This window comes from Nicotiana attenuata, unplaced genomic scaffold, assembly GCF_001879085.1.
Source record: "Nicotiana attenuata strain UT unplaced genomic scaffold, NIATTr2, whole genome shotgun sequence".
NCBI lineage: Eukaryota > Viridiplantae > Streptophyta > Magnoliopsida > Solanales > Solanaceae > Nicotiana > Nicotiana attenuata.
In genome coordinates, this window is record NW_017671614.1 from 175,305 (window position 1) to 189,926 (window position 14,622).

The 14,622-nt window shown below is 37.0% G+C and overlaps 1 protein-coding gene across 1 annotated transcript; it reads right to left on the bottom strand.

Annotated features, from left to right (window-relative positions):
* Positions 1-7,967: 7,967 nt before the first annotated feature.
* LOC109209310 (phospho-2-dehydro-3-deoxyheptonate aldolase 1, chloroplastic-like) lies at positions 7,968-11,689 on the bottom strand. The gene is made up of 5 exons (XM_019372559.1): positions 11,072-11,689; positions 10,348-10,625; positions 9,305-9,581; positions 8,943-9,188; positions 7,968-8,464 (listed from the first exon to the last, which is right to left on the bottom strand). Exons 1-5 carry the CDS (start codon positions 11,615-11,617, stop codon positions 8,207-8,209), a joined length of 1,605 nt encoding a protein of 534 aa, XP_019228104.1. The 5' UTR covers positions 11,618-11,689; the 3' UTR covers positions 7,968-8,206.
* Between the last annotated feature and the right edge of the window lie 2,933 nt (positions 11,690-14,622).

Consider the following 14,622-nt stretch of genomic DNA (forward strand, 5'->3'; position numbering starts at 1 on the left):
TAAAGCTTCTGAATTGAGATTTGCTCTCCCAAATCAATTCCAAACCTCTCCAAAATCGATACCAACCATATACATGAGTGATAATGCATAATGTAAAGCAACTCAAGGTCTCAAACTACCAAACAAAGTTCTAAAGTTCAAAATGGCCGGTTGGGTCATTACACCCCTTGATTTAAATTTCGACCGTGTGGGTCCAGGGTTGACTATTGTTGATTTTTAGGAATCTGATAAAGATTGGAACTTTTTTATTTGTAATTGATTCCTATAAAATTGTTTGATTGAGTTGTTTCTGACTAGATTCGAGCCGGTCGGAGGTGATTTTTAAGGGAAAGGCTATTTTAGAGAGTTTGTTTTGCCCGCTTGAGGTAAGTATTGTGCCTAATCTTGTGTGAGGGAATAAACCTTAGTATTGGACCTTATTTTTCAATTTTAATGTATTTAAAGCGACGTATATGCGATGTGACGAGTGTATATACGGGTGCTATGTATGAAAATGATATCGTTAGACTCTAGGCTTCTACTATGCCTTAATTCGATTGTGTGCTCTCTATGATGCATGTGTAATCCTTTGTATGACTACATGAGCTTATCCTTTCATACTAGAGATCATATTTTAGGATTCTTATCTTCTAATTAGCCAAGATGGGCATTTGTGGAATCATTGCTAAATTAAATTAGTTGTAGTCATGTCTTATATCTTGAGCACACATCCACACTTCATTATTGTCCTTGTGCACCTAATGACGAATTGTGAGAATATGTCTCTTGATGGTAAATTGTTATCTTGAATTTTTTTACGATCATGGCACATATGGATGTGTTGAGCGGATTGATTGGGTGTTAGCACGAGGTCTCTTTGTTGCGGATATTGTCATCGCGATGATGTGCGGAGTATAAGAGTGACATTCTCGATTATGATACTATTGTTATTGTTATGAAACGAGGTTTTTGCCATGCAGCATGTGGATATGGATCCATCCCTCTAGGGTCGCGCTCTCATGTTTCTCTCTTGATGGCGTGCACGTGGATTGTGGTACTATGTTTGATGTGTGGAGTATAATGGTGGCATTATTGATTGATGATGTGTGGAGTTTAAGGGTGGAATTCTTGGTTGATGATGAGTGGAGTATAAGGGTGGCATTCTTGATCATGCAAGTGAATTCTCCATGCCTTGTTATGCCTTTTACATGATTTCACGTTGCTTTTAACATGCCTATCTATGCCTCTGTTATTGATTACTAATTCTCTTATCAAAATTGATTTATCTGTGATGAGCTGATAATTCTTGTTTCGTTGAGTTGATGGTACTGTATCTTGTTATATTCTTGTTGCTAGTTATTTGATATGCCGCACAGGTTCTTTGATTAGTGATTATCAAACGACTTGAACATTGGCACTACTTTACCGAGACTAATCTTGATACTTACTGAGTATATTTTGTCTCGTACTCATACTGTATTTCTCCATATTTTTGTGCATATCCGAGTGTTAGAGGCAGCAGACTTCGTGAGTGAGAAAATTGCTAATTGAGAGGATTCAAGGTAGTGCTGCATGACCGTCACAGACCCTTGGAGTCCCCTTCCCCTATTATATTGTTGTATTACTCTGAGAGAATATTGTACTCTTGATATTTCTTATGTATTCACTTTAGAGTTCATGACTCTGTACTACCTGGTGCGGAGAGTTGGCACTGTGTATCGTCATTTTGGCTTATGTTGATTACTATTTCTTCTATTTTGTGTCAATTCATGCTTATTATATAATGTTATGATGATTTAATGTTATTAGTGTGATTGGCTTTCCTAGTCTCATAGGCTAGGTGCCATCACGAACTTTGGTGGGATTTTAGGTCGTGACAGTAACTCACTAAGGAAGGACCCATTTCGACTCTCAAGTCAAAGCAAGTACTCATAGAGCCAAGAGATATTAAGCATTAAGCACAAAGTGAACATAAGTCAAGAAAATGAGACATAGGCATCATAAAACATGCTATCAATTCATCACGGCGTCATAAGCAAGTTCAAAACATAGGGAAGATACTAGACATACCAAAGCCTAAAAACGCTACTATCAAACAAGTCAAATGCGCATAGGAATCTCATCATTCTTCCTCCATTTTATTTCCTACATCCTAATCTACTTTAAAAATAAATATAAGTTCACCCGGTTCATGTTACATTCCATGAAAAAGAACCAAGGCCCAAAGAAAAAGTACGGGGGATTATTACTACCTAAAGAAAACCAAAAGACATATCTTTGTGTTTTTCTGTTTTTTAATTTTCTTGTTTAGAATTTAATCCCTCAAGAAAAATACATTGGATATCCATCGTCGAGAAAAGTCTAATATTTTTATACTTTTTATTCGATTTTCTATTATTTTGCTTTCTTTTGAACTTTACCTATACCTAAAAATACTAAACGAATACTTCCATTATCCTAAATAAGACTCCTAGAATACAAAACAAGAAGCTAATCTACCACGAGAATACATAACTACAAAAATAAAAACAAAAAGTTAACATGATACTAATATAATGCTATACAAACCAAAGAGAATCCCCACCCCACACTTAAAGAATATACTGTCCTCAATGCATAACCAAAACAAAACAAAACAAGAAAGAGTGGTAAAGAAACTCCCTGGTAACGCATCATCATCGTCCTCAACAAAGAAGGATCTATCGGCAGCCTCCCAATAATCATCATCATCTCCCAACTCAGCATCATCTCCCAACTCAGCATCATCACCCTCATTAGCTTTCTCCTCCTCACGCTCCGAATTCTCAGGAGTGTTAATATCCCCATCGTTAGGCACCCAACCTCATCATCTTTCCCACAAATTGTAAGGCCCCGTAAAATTTTACCTAGAACTCAGGGTTTCGTGGTGCTAAGGTAGGCTAATGTGTTTGAGGATTGTAGAAATTCTCACGGTACGGAATTTTTGGATTGTACAGTACGTCGGGGAGTTGGAAGAATAATTTTGCAGAACATGTCATTTCTGCGGTCCAGTATGCGGCCGCAGAGTCACTTCGCGGACCGTAGATCGGCCGCATAATGCAACAGGACCAGAGCCAAATTTTGAAGAACATTTTGTGGTCAACTATGCGACCGCATACTCATTTCGCTAGCTGCACAATTCGTCGCAGATTCATCATGAAGAATTCCGGAGGGGGACTTTTGCGGTGCGTTATGCGACCGCTAACTGGTCTGCGGACCGCAAACCTACCGCAGACCTGACCCAAGTAGCCTAGTTTTGGAGGGTGATTTCGCGGTCCCTTATGCAGACCGCATATCTGTTCTGAGGTCCACTTTGCAACCACAAAGTTGAGTTCGGAGGGTCTATTTTTCTATTTTTATAACCCGAACCTGTTTTAATAAATAGACTTAAGGGACCGTTTTTGAAGGGGAATTCTGATATTTTAAGAGAGGGGGGAGGAGCTTGAGAGAGAAAGAGGAGCTCCAACACCTTCTACTTTAATTCCTTGCTCAAGCCTTGGAGAATTCACAAGAAAGCTTGAAAAATTGTCTACTAAAGAGGTAAGATTCTAGCCCTAGCTTCCTATTTCGAATTTGGGGCAGAATATAGGTAATGGGGAAAATGGTTTTGAGAACAAGAGTTAGTTAATGATGCATGCATGTACCAATGAAGGTTGTAGGGAGATTGTGGAACATATATGGGTAACCTATTGAAGATGGAGATTGCTTGCGGGGTGAAGGAACATTCCTATAGTCGAATATGCACACCTCGTGTTTGATGAAATGCTAAAATGAGCTGAACCCACAAATATCTCCCTAAATTATAGTTCAATTTTGTTATGTCTCTAAATAGATTAAAGTTGCTCGGATTTTTGGAATATCGTAGTAATTTGAGGAAAGCTCAAGCGAGGTATGTTGGCTAAACTTCTCTTTTAGAATCGAATCACATGATGTTCTCGTAAGTCTCAAGTGTGATTGGCCCATGATTCTTATTCCTCACATCCCGAGTTACTCCTAATAAATCCGATTATTCCAAATAAGCATTGTGTCGGAAATTATATGTTCAAAATGTGTTTCAATTGTTCCTATCACAATATGCTCTCCTTGGGGAATGTGTTCAAGTATGATTTGTGTATTAAAATGTTATGACTTTAATTTGTGTTTCAAATAAAAGTTATTATGCCAAATTGTGAGAGAAAACTCAATGTGCTTATTACTCTTATTGCTCATATGTGTACTTAAAGTCTTGATTAGAAATGCATTATTGTTGATAATCCATGATAATGCCTGAAAGTGATGGGAGCGTGTATGAAATATGAAATACGGGCGACGTGCCAAGAACGAAATTACACTTGTGGCCACTAGTGCCAATGAAATGAAAAGATGTGTGAAAGATTATGATATGAACTGTAACTCCTTTTTATAATAAATATTTTGGGAGTATCTTTTAGTCACCGATGAAGGGTAGGTTGAAATAACCTAACCCCGAAACTACATCTGCCGGTGTAGGAGCGATTGAGGGGTAAATTCCCGTATTGATGTGTTGAGATTATTCCCCTTAAATGGGATGAGATTGATGTTGAGATTGTTCTCTTTAATTGGGATGAGATAATGGATAGCGGAAAATGATGTCGATCCATACGGCATTGTGGTGAGACGGCTTAGCCGATCGGGCTGAGATCGGACGCCATACCGCGCACATGGTGGTGTTGTGATCGGATGTCTCAGGGTGATATGGCTTAGCCGATCGGCCCGACATCGAACTCCGTGCTGATAACACGATGGTATATCGGTACTAAAGATCTCCCAACTTAAATAACATTGATATTCACTGAAAAATTATCTTTCTCTTAACTTGACTCTTAATATTGCTTGTGACTCTCACTAATTCCATGTTTCATTCTCATTTTACTGTTACTCGTTCTATTGAGAGGGTTTTTAGTCCTACATACTAGTACTATTCCATATGTATTAACATCCCTTTTGTTGGGGCGCTGCATCTTTAATGGATGCAGGTGGTTCCACAGCAGGTGGCATTGATCAGTGATAGCAGCACACCCTCTTCTCAGCTGACTTGGTGAGCCTCACTTCACTTCGGGGTCTTGTATCTTTTGTCCTCTATGCATAGTGTTTTGAGGTATAGCCGGAGCCTTGTTGCCGGCACCATCATACTACTCTTTTGTATCCATTAGAGGCTTCGTAGACGTAGTGTAGGTTGTATCTTGGTCTTGGGAAAGTTGAACTAAAGGTGTTGTATTTGTATCACACGTTTCCACTCCTAAACTATTAATGTGTAATGTAATCTATTTTTGGAAATTACAAATGAAGTAACTAACGGTAATGAAGTTTGTATTATTCATGCGATCTCCTCATTGTCTAGTTAATGAAATACATCTTCACTTTGTTCATGGGTACGGTCGGGTAGAAGGCATCAAGTAGGCTTGCTTGACTGGGATACTTCAGTTGAGCGTCGGTCACGCTCCCCAAGGTCGGGGCGTGACACAAATGCTAGTAATGCCTATGCCTCGGGGTTCTACGAGAAATAATCATATCAAACTCTAGTCTCCTCATCGACCTCCTCCTTCCTCAAATAATGCGTCAGCACATTGCCAAAGAACAAGATCTCCACCCTCTTACTCCTCCTAACTTGCGCCGTGTGGTGGCGTATAAAATGTCCTACATTCACCTTCTGTCCTATCATCAGATAATAAAGTAGACAAACATTGTCTCTCCTAATATGTGAGTCATGGTCACAAGGAAGCAGCCTAGTGTTAATCAACTTCAACCATACTTTAGCCGCCAAGTTTAACTTCTTCCTCGGGAATTTGATGCAGTTATGCATCCTTTTAACGCGAACCCATGTAGCATTTGAATTAACACCACACAAAGTGTGTCGAATCTCCATATAGGACGATCGGGTAATGAAATTAGCCAGTAGAGTATGGGGGACATCAGGCGCCTCCAAGTGGTTGCAGAGTGCAGTAGCAGATATATCAATCAATCTCCCACGAGTAGGCACTAGTTTCTCTTTATCCTCTAGATCCCATCCAGAATAAAATTCTCTGAGCAAGCTGACATTAGCATCTCCTGGATTTCTGAACACAAACCTTAAGCCCAAGTCATGAATAGATTTTCAGATCTTAGGGTGTTTGGATTTCAACATGTGCTCCTCCACCAGTAAGTCCACGTCCTGGTAGACGGAAGTACACTTCTTATCCCATACTTGCACTCACCTCGAGCCCGTGGTTGTGATGCTGCCATTGCTTCAAAGGCTTGCCTCCTTTCATTTTGGCAACTAGGCACAGTTTCATCTCTATTCTGTCTATTTGGTGGTGGTGCAGAAAAAGATGGCTTTCCTTTAGATGGGCCCTTTGCCTTTGCCATGTTCGGAGGTTTTGCACTAGGAGTTGGATGCACCATGTGTGCCTACAAACATCACCATTAGTCAACTTGTGGAACCATGAATCATATCAAAAAGTGGTGATAAAGACCCCACACTTAAGGTTTTATCACATGGGTTTTCAATTAATTCAAGGTTCCTCGCCTTGTGCAATTAAGCATATTTAAATCCTCAAGTCAACAAGTTCACACATAAGCACAATGTATGCACCATACTTTAACAATCTACTCCGGCTCCGGTGAGCCACCCCACATATAAATTCCATATTAATTAGGGTCACATAACACTAGTTTATCCATCTCAGAGACTCGAGCTCTTATTGGGACAAACTTTGCCTTTGAGGCATTTTATCGAACTCTTGGTGCGCACTAGTTTGTGCGTAAGCTCTTATGTGGGTGACGGATTTTCCGTAAGCTCTTATGTGGGTGACGGATTTTCCGTTAATATATTATTGATACAAGTTAAAAAGTACTTCCTTCTGAAATAGTGTAGAGAAATCCATCTTTGTTTTGCTTTGCTAGCTTGAGTGTTGAATATCTTTTGATGCCTGTTTCCGATAGATCATGACGTTGTGACCTTTTACGAACCATTTATACAGGAAATGATCTTTTATGCACTTACTGGTCATGGTCATGCTTAACAGTTCAATGAGATCATTTCAGGTTATTTCTATGTTGGAAAAGGTTAAAGTGAAAGGAAGTCACTCTTGATTGAATGTGTATTATGAATCATCAAATCAATGACCAAGCCACTTTCTCATATAGATATTGTTTATGCGAAGTAATATCTAAACAACAGACTTGGAATAGGATAAAAATACATTTCACTATGGTAAATATTTTATAGTTACTGAAATTTTATGGTCTTTAGGGTTACTTGAATTATGCCTTTGTATTATCAGTGAGTAATATTGGTGAGCAGTGAGTTGTAGAAGCTAAGTAGTATTCCGACTACCTTTCCAATGACTGGCGCTCATAAGCTAAACTTATGAATTTTATTTACAAGCTTAATATTTTGTACATAGAATTTTGATATCAATACATTTGCCAAGCATACTGTTAAGCATCGCTGCCAGCTTTTTTTCTTGAATTTATACCAGCGATTCGCATGCGTATTGTCTTTTCATATAGTTTAATTTTATTTTCCTTTCTTTCCTTCATGTAGTTGCTTAAATTGGTACCTTATGTCATATGGCATCTGATCATTTCTTCATAATTCTATCGCTGTCAATATTTTTGTCACAAAAGACTAATCACATGATGGAGAATGCTACCCCTGTTATCGATATGTAAACAGTATAATGTAACTCTCATGGAAGCTGGTTGAAGTTGCAGATACATATCTCATATGTTTTACAGTTTTGTTTTTCAAAATAATGTAGGGTTAATACACTGCTAACATTTAGCCAACTTGATAGTCTTACTACTTCCTTTTCCAGTAATGCTGCTAGACAATTAAATCAAGTATGAAATTATGTTCTCCATGTTAAAGCTTTTAGCTAGTCGTATAGTTGTGTAAATAAAGATGTCACGACGTGTCAAGCATACGCCCGTGCTATGCACGCATGGGCATCGGCCGTCTAGTTAAAAGAGAAGAGGAACTTCTTTGCTTTATTGCTTAGTCTTATCACTCATCAAACTCTAATATACTTTGTTTTGATACATCAAGCTCTCATACATTTTCACTCTTCCAGTATGGACACAAGGTAAACGTAACATATCCTCAAGATTTAAAAGAAATAATTCCAAACTAAAAATATTAGTACAGCAATTCATAATTTAAGTAAAAGAAGAAATTTTGTCAACATAGCAACGTAAGCATTTTACATATTTAGTAACTTAATGAGCTTTGAGATCCAAGCCTCCTCTTTCTGAGGCGTTCAGCGATAATAAAGGCGAGTTCAAGGGACTGAGATGCATTGAGTCTGGGATCGCAGTGGGTGTGATAGCGTGAGCTCAGATCATCGAAAGTCACGGTCCTTGATCCACCAATGCACTCTGTTACATTTTGGCCTGTCATCTCTAGGTGAACTCCTCCTGGATGGCTTCCTTCTTGCTCATGCACGTCAAAGAATGCTCTCACTTCAGCCTGTTCCCAAGAAGAATGCAATGTAAGACGTGTGCTTTATTGTCAATGTTGCAATGTGAGGGTTAAAACTTCATCCACAAGCTCTAACGAAAGAATATATTCTTAACTGTTAAGACATGCAAGTTGATGTAAACTTCCAATCATTTTTAAGACAATTATACTGTTACAACATTGAGCGTCATTGAAAAAGAAGGAAATCTACCTAAAAGACTGGATCTCAAAAATAATCCTTGTGGAATGAGACAGACAACCACCAACCTAGCCGAGATATATTTATATCCACCAGCAGCTTAAGAAACATACTTTTGACTGATTCACCCAAAAAAAACACCCTTAAAATTCAGTATGCAATTACTTGAAGGCAGCAAATTTTGTGAATTCAATTTGTCTTTCCAGTATAAAACTAGGGTCTCACCATCCTAAAGGGTATGTATGATATAACGAGTCGGGAAATTCTGAAGGAGCTATGAGAACTTACCCTGATGGCATCGAAAGGTCGAGTTTTCAGACCACAAGGTGCTTTAATGGTATTTCCATGCATAGGATCAGATACCCATGTAACAATTTGCCCAGCTCTTCTCACTGCCCTTATTAGATGAGGAAGCTTAACCCTCATGTTCTCTGCTCCCATTCTGGTAATTATTGTAATCCTTCCTGGTTTGTTGTTAGGGTTCAGAATGTCGATGAGCTTAACTAACTCATTTGGATCCATCTTGTCACTCACCTGCAGCATATATTTTCTGTTAGCCTCAAATTTTGTTACTAATTCAATATGATCTATACATTGCCATATTCATAATTGCAATCATGAAAAGACTCAAAGTAAAGCAATGCACTCACCTTTATCCCAAGGGGGTTGGCAATTCCTCTCAAGAACTCAACATGGGCACCATCCAATTGTCTGGTTCTCTCCCCAGCCCAAAGAAAATGGGCAGAGCAATCATAGTAAAGGCCAGAAGTTGAATCCAATCTTGTAAGTGACTGCTCATACGGCAAAAGTAAGCACTCGTGAGACGTCCAAAACTCAGTGGTTTTCATGATAGGATGGTCCGTTGTAAGTCCAGCAGCAGCCATGAAACCAAGGGCCTCATCCACTCTATGAGCTAATTCACGATATCTGCCAATTTAAAAAAGAAAAGAAACATTATTAACCCATAATTGCAACACTATATAAAAGCCGATGGAAAATCCGTCTCGTAATAAATATTTGGAACAGTCTAGATAGTATCCCTATAGAGGTCTGGAAGTGTCTTGGGGAGGTTGGAGTTGGAGTAGTATGGCTCACCAAGCTATTTAATGTCATACTAAGAAGTGATAGGATGACCGAAGAGCGGATGAATAGTACCTTGTTTCAATTTATAAGAACAAAGGAGATTTTAAAGTTGTGCGAACTATCGTGGCATTTAACTCATGAGTCATATAATAAAACTCTGGGAAAGAGTGATAAAGCATAGACTTAGGAACACGACAAGAGTGATAGAGAATCAGTTTGGATTTATGCCCGGTAGATCTACAACGCACAACACAGGCAATATTCTTGCTAAGAAGATTGACGAAAATTTAAAGCCAAACGAAGAAAAATCAACACATAATGTTCATTGACCTAGAGAAAAAATATGATAGAATACCACAAAAGACCCTAAAGATAGGGCACAATAGAAGCGAAAAATCCATATAAGTGATACCTACTAGTTGAGAATAGGTTTTAGACTTGATAGAGAACTTATTATTATTATTACTATTATTTATATATGTATTTATCTTTTTTTACTTGCACTTTCATTTTACTTTGATAATGATGATTGATGAAGATATGAGTTGAGCTAAAAATGAGGATTCAAACAACAAATAGCAACAAAAATTTGCAACAAGATGGAACATACCGATCACCCTGCTCACTGTGCTCTGTAAAATCTAAGTTCCATTGGTTGATCCTCTGCATGGCAGCATATCCTCCTTTAGCAAAGGCCCTCAAGAGATTCAAAGTAGCTGCAGATTGACAATAGGCCCTGATCATCCTTTGAGGGTCCGGAGTTCTTGATTTCTCATCAAATGCATCTCCATTCACATTATCTCCCCTATAACTTGGCAGCTTCACTCCATCTTTCTCTTCAAATGGGTCTGATCTAGGCTTTGCAAATTGCCCAGCCATTCTTCCAACCTATTTAGATCAAATTTGAAAATGGATATCAATACAGTTGAAAGAAACCAGAGCATATGCCAAAAGAAGGAATTTATCTACTCTTTAAGTTTTCCATGAGATAAGAAAATACTCATGAGTCATGACTAAAAAAATAAATATCCATTTCCAGGAACGAATTCAAGATAAAATTAGTGCAACAAACAGCAGGCTATTAAATACCCTAATAATTGAATAAGATTCAACTTCCATTTCTTTAAAGGCAACTTAAATATGAAACATGGTAGTTAAAAAACACTGTTTGACCTGGAAACATTAACAGCGTAACATGAAATGGGACCACCAAGTAGAAACAAATTATTGAAAGCTACCCCTACACTAAGATATTAGTTAGTTCTAGTTCTTTAAAGGGAATATAAGGGGAAAAAGAGAACATTCTAAAATTAAGTAAGAAACAAGAATATGACCTTGACAACGGGCATCTGACCACCGAACATAAGAACAGCACCCATTTGAAGGATGATTCTGAAAGTGTCCCTTATGTTAACAGCATTGAATTCCTTGAAACTCTCGGCACAGTCACCACCTTGTAGCAGAAACGCCTTCCCCATTGCAGCCTCTCCAAGTCGCTCTTCAAGACTTCTCGCCTCACCAGCAAACACAATAGGAGGGAAATCTTCAATGGTCTTAAGAACTGATTCAAGATCATCTTTATTTGGGTACTCTGGAAGCTGAAGTGCTTTCTTCGATCTCCAGCTATCAACTGACCATTTTTTAGAAACTTTGTCTGTTTTCGTCCCCGTGACAGCAGCAGCAGCAGTGGAGGAGCTGGCTGCCGGCGGCGAAGGTTTAGGGGTCTTGGAGGAGTCGGGAGAATAGACGGCTGAGATCGGTCTAACGGGTTTGGTTGAGTTGGTGGGAAGGGCATGTTTGGGAGAAGGAAAAAGAGGTTGAATTTGAATTAAGGATTTATTTTGTAGGAGGGAGTTGGTGCTGCTACTTGAAAGAGCCATTGGATTCTTTCTGTGTATTGCAAGGAAAATATGTGCTCAAATGTGGTACTTACTACCTAAGAAGGAGTAGTATAGAGATGCATAAGGGTTTTTATAAGAAGGCTTATGGTTGTTGGAGGATTTGTTGTTAGGTGAAGGCTATTTTGGTAATTAAATTACTTAATATGCACACACCAGCAAAGTCAATATTTCACCAACTTTCTTGTACATTTTTTTTTTAAGTGAATGGGTGGATTCAGTGAATAAGGAAAAAGAGAAGCATATTGAAAATGAGGCTACTAAAAATATTTTAAACCTTGTAACTAATCATTAGACCTATTTCATCTTATTTCTTCACATCAATTTTGTGACAAGATTCCCCTCTTTCTCTATTTAGAATTTGATTCTTTCAAATATAAAGGAATTTTTTTTGAACTAGGAGTAGGATTTTACGTCACATTTCTATATATTAACTACAATAACCTAGACAAGAGAGGTTGCTCAACACCCCAGCTACAACTCTAGAATTATGGATTTGAGTCATCAATTAGCATATAACTCCAGTAAAGGGATCAAAGAGGAATTAAAAAAGATAAAAAATAAAGTAACTCGTATATTTCTAATGTCTGAATGTTGTAATTCCAATTAAAAAAGGAGGTGCAAGATTAAATTGCAATTTAATGTTTATAACTCAAATTCCCAATTGCATCAACTTTCTTAACGCTTCAATTTAATATTTGACCAAAAGATAAATAAAATCCTAGCAAAGAATGTGTAAGTGCACGCCATCTTTAAGTTATCTGGAAAAGAGATTGGTAACTCCGTTTAACTTTTTTTAAAATGAGTAAGGATTATTTCAAATTCTTTTATTTATCACATCTATATCTATATATAATATAAAGCCAATATGTCGGCGCAGATGTTGCATAAAATTGAGGCATCGACTCAATTTTGAGACCCGCTTCACAACGGAAATAAATCAATTTGGTAGGGGTCCTATATTATTTTCTAATTATATATAGTTGCAATTTAGCATGTTGATTGCCTGCTCATTTAGTGTTTGATGTTTTTTTTTCCTGAGCTGAAAGTTTGATTTGTTATGTCGAACTGTTAATGCGCATTTAATAATGCATTGCAGCATTTAGTGAGCTCATAGTTTAAATGCTTATCTAAATATTGGTCCAGTTTTATACCTTTTCACGTATATGAATGATCTTTCATTTGTTCTGTTTGCTAAGTGTATTTTTTGAATATTAAATACGGATTCATTATATTTTTAGATACATTTAACTGTGATGCCTTATCTGTTGGTATTCAGCCTCTGTATAAAGGGTATCTTTGCCGATGATTCCATGTCGTCGTACCTTTATTGCATTCTAGTACTTCGTCAGAATATTTTACTGTTATTTTAAGTGGGTTTTCATCAATATAGACTTTGTGCCGCTTAATATTCTCCATCTCTCTATGGATGACTGGGAAAGAAGAATCTGAATATACTGTACGTGAATATCGGTTGGTTTACATATGGTTTGCATACACAAAAAGGTCTGTTTTCTTATTCGTTATGTTATTTATATTTTTCCGTTATTGCTATTATTATTATTATTATTATTATTATTATTATTATTATTATTATTATGGTAAGTTGATGCGTGCAAACGTTTATGGTGATCATAACTTTTTGACTGTTTATAATAGGCTAACTTGATGTTTGCATAGATTTATTTATATTGATCATTTTGAGAAACGTGGATGCCTCCTCCAAGAAGGGTCTATTTATGGCATTAAATATTTTATGGTTGCACCTAACAATGTCTGATTATAAAACTTATTTTATTTGACTTACTTCTGTAATTGAAATTACGCCAAAGAATACTACCATTCCAACGCACGGTTTCCAGTTTGTTAATCTTCCTATTATTCATTCGTGTTTCTATGCTACTACAGTACTTACAGGTGATTATTCTTACCAATCTAGCTTCTAATAAAATATAATATATTATTATTTTTCAATATAAATGGATACCCTTTGATATTGTAGAGGTAATAGATATTTTGACAACTGTTGGTATCACACAATCATTTTCTTCCAGAGTGCATAAGAGAAGCCTCGGTATTAAATTCAGATTTTTTTTTTTGTTTTTTTTGTTTTTTTTTTTTTTTTTTTTTTTTTTTTTTTTTTTTTTTTTGCATATATCACTTTTTAGTTTGTTCATGTTGGGTCCAAACGTATACACAAGTATACATGTTCGACAAGCAATAAAGTGATGAGAAAGTATCGCCCCACGAGGATTTAAGATTAACTCTCGGCCAATCTAAACTACTTATAAGTTTCTTGGTCAAGTGGTTGTGAAGAAGATGATTGTGACTTTTAATACTAAAAATTACTACGAAATTAATAAACAATCAAGATGCAAGGATCCAAAGCAAATAAGCAAATACTTAGAAGGAATTCAATCTGATAGGAATATTCTGAGGTAATTATGGGATTAATGTCTCTCCTATTGCGTTCTTCCGGTTGATTTAATCACTTGATTTATCTAATTTGTTAATTAATAGGGTTTACTATGCTTGCAAAGTTCTTTCGACGCTTCGTCAGCCTATTCAAGCCAACCTAATACTATATGTCTATAGAATTAGAATTAACAAGAATGCATGTATATTTCCTGTAAAAATAACCAAGTAAGGCAACTAGAATATGTCTATCCTAATCGCGAATCTATTCTCTAATCCCTGGATTGAAGAACTTACTGATCACGCCCAACTATGCCTTATAAAAAGGACAATGCGGTCGTTGCTAATATAATCCGGTTTACAAGTCCGGAGTCGAATCCCACAGAGAACTAAGGTTTAGCTACAGCTGTTCACTATCACCAAGAAGACAAGCTTGAACAATTCCTAACTTATAGATATTAAGATTCTTGTGTTTAACTAATTAACTAACAAATTAAAATAGGAAGTTAACAACTAACGATACTGAGGGTTATAGAAAAGATTAAGGAGGTCTAGAGTTATGATTTCCCCTA

Coding starts and splice junctions, on each gene's coding strand:
- LOC109209310 (XM_019372559.1), bottom strand. CDS start 11,617: ATGGCTCTTTCAAGTAGCAGCACCAACTCCCTCCTACAAAATAAATCC. Junction 9,582..10,347: donor CACAGTGAGCAGGGTGATCG/GTATGTTCCATC, acceptor TTAAATTGGCAG/ATATCGTGAATTAGCTCATA. Junction 9,189..9,304: donor CCAACCCCCTTGGGATAAAG/GTGAGTGCATTG, acceptor TATATGCTGCAG/GTGAGTGACAAGATGGATCC.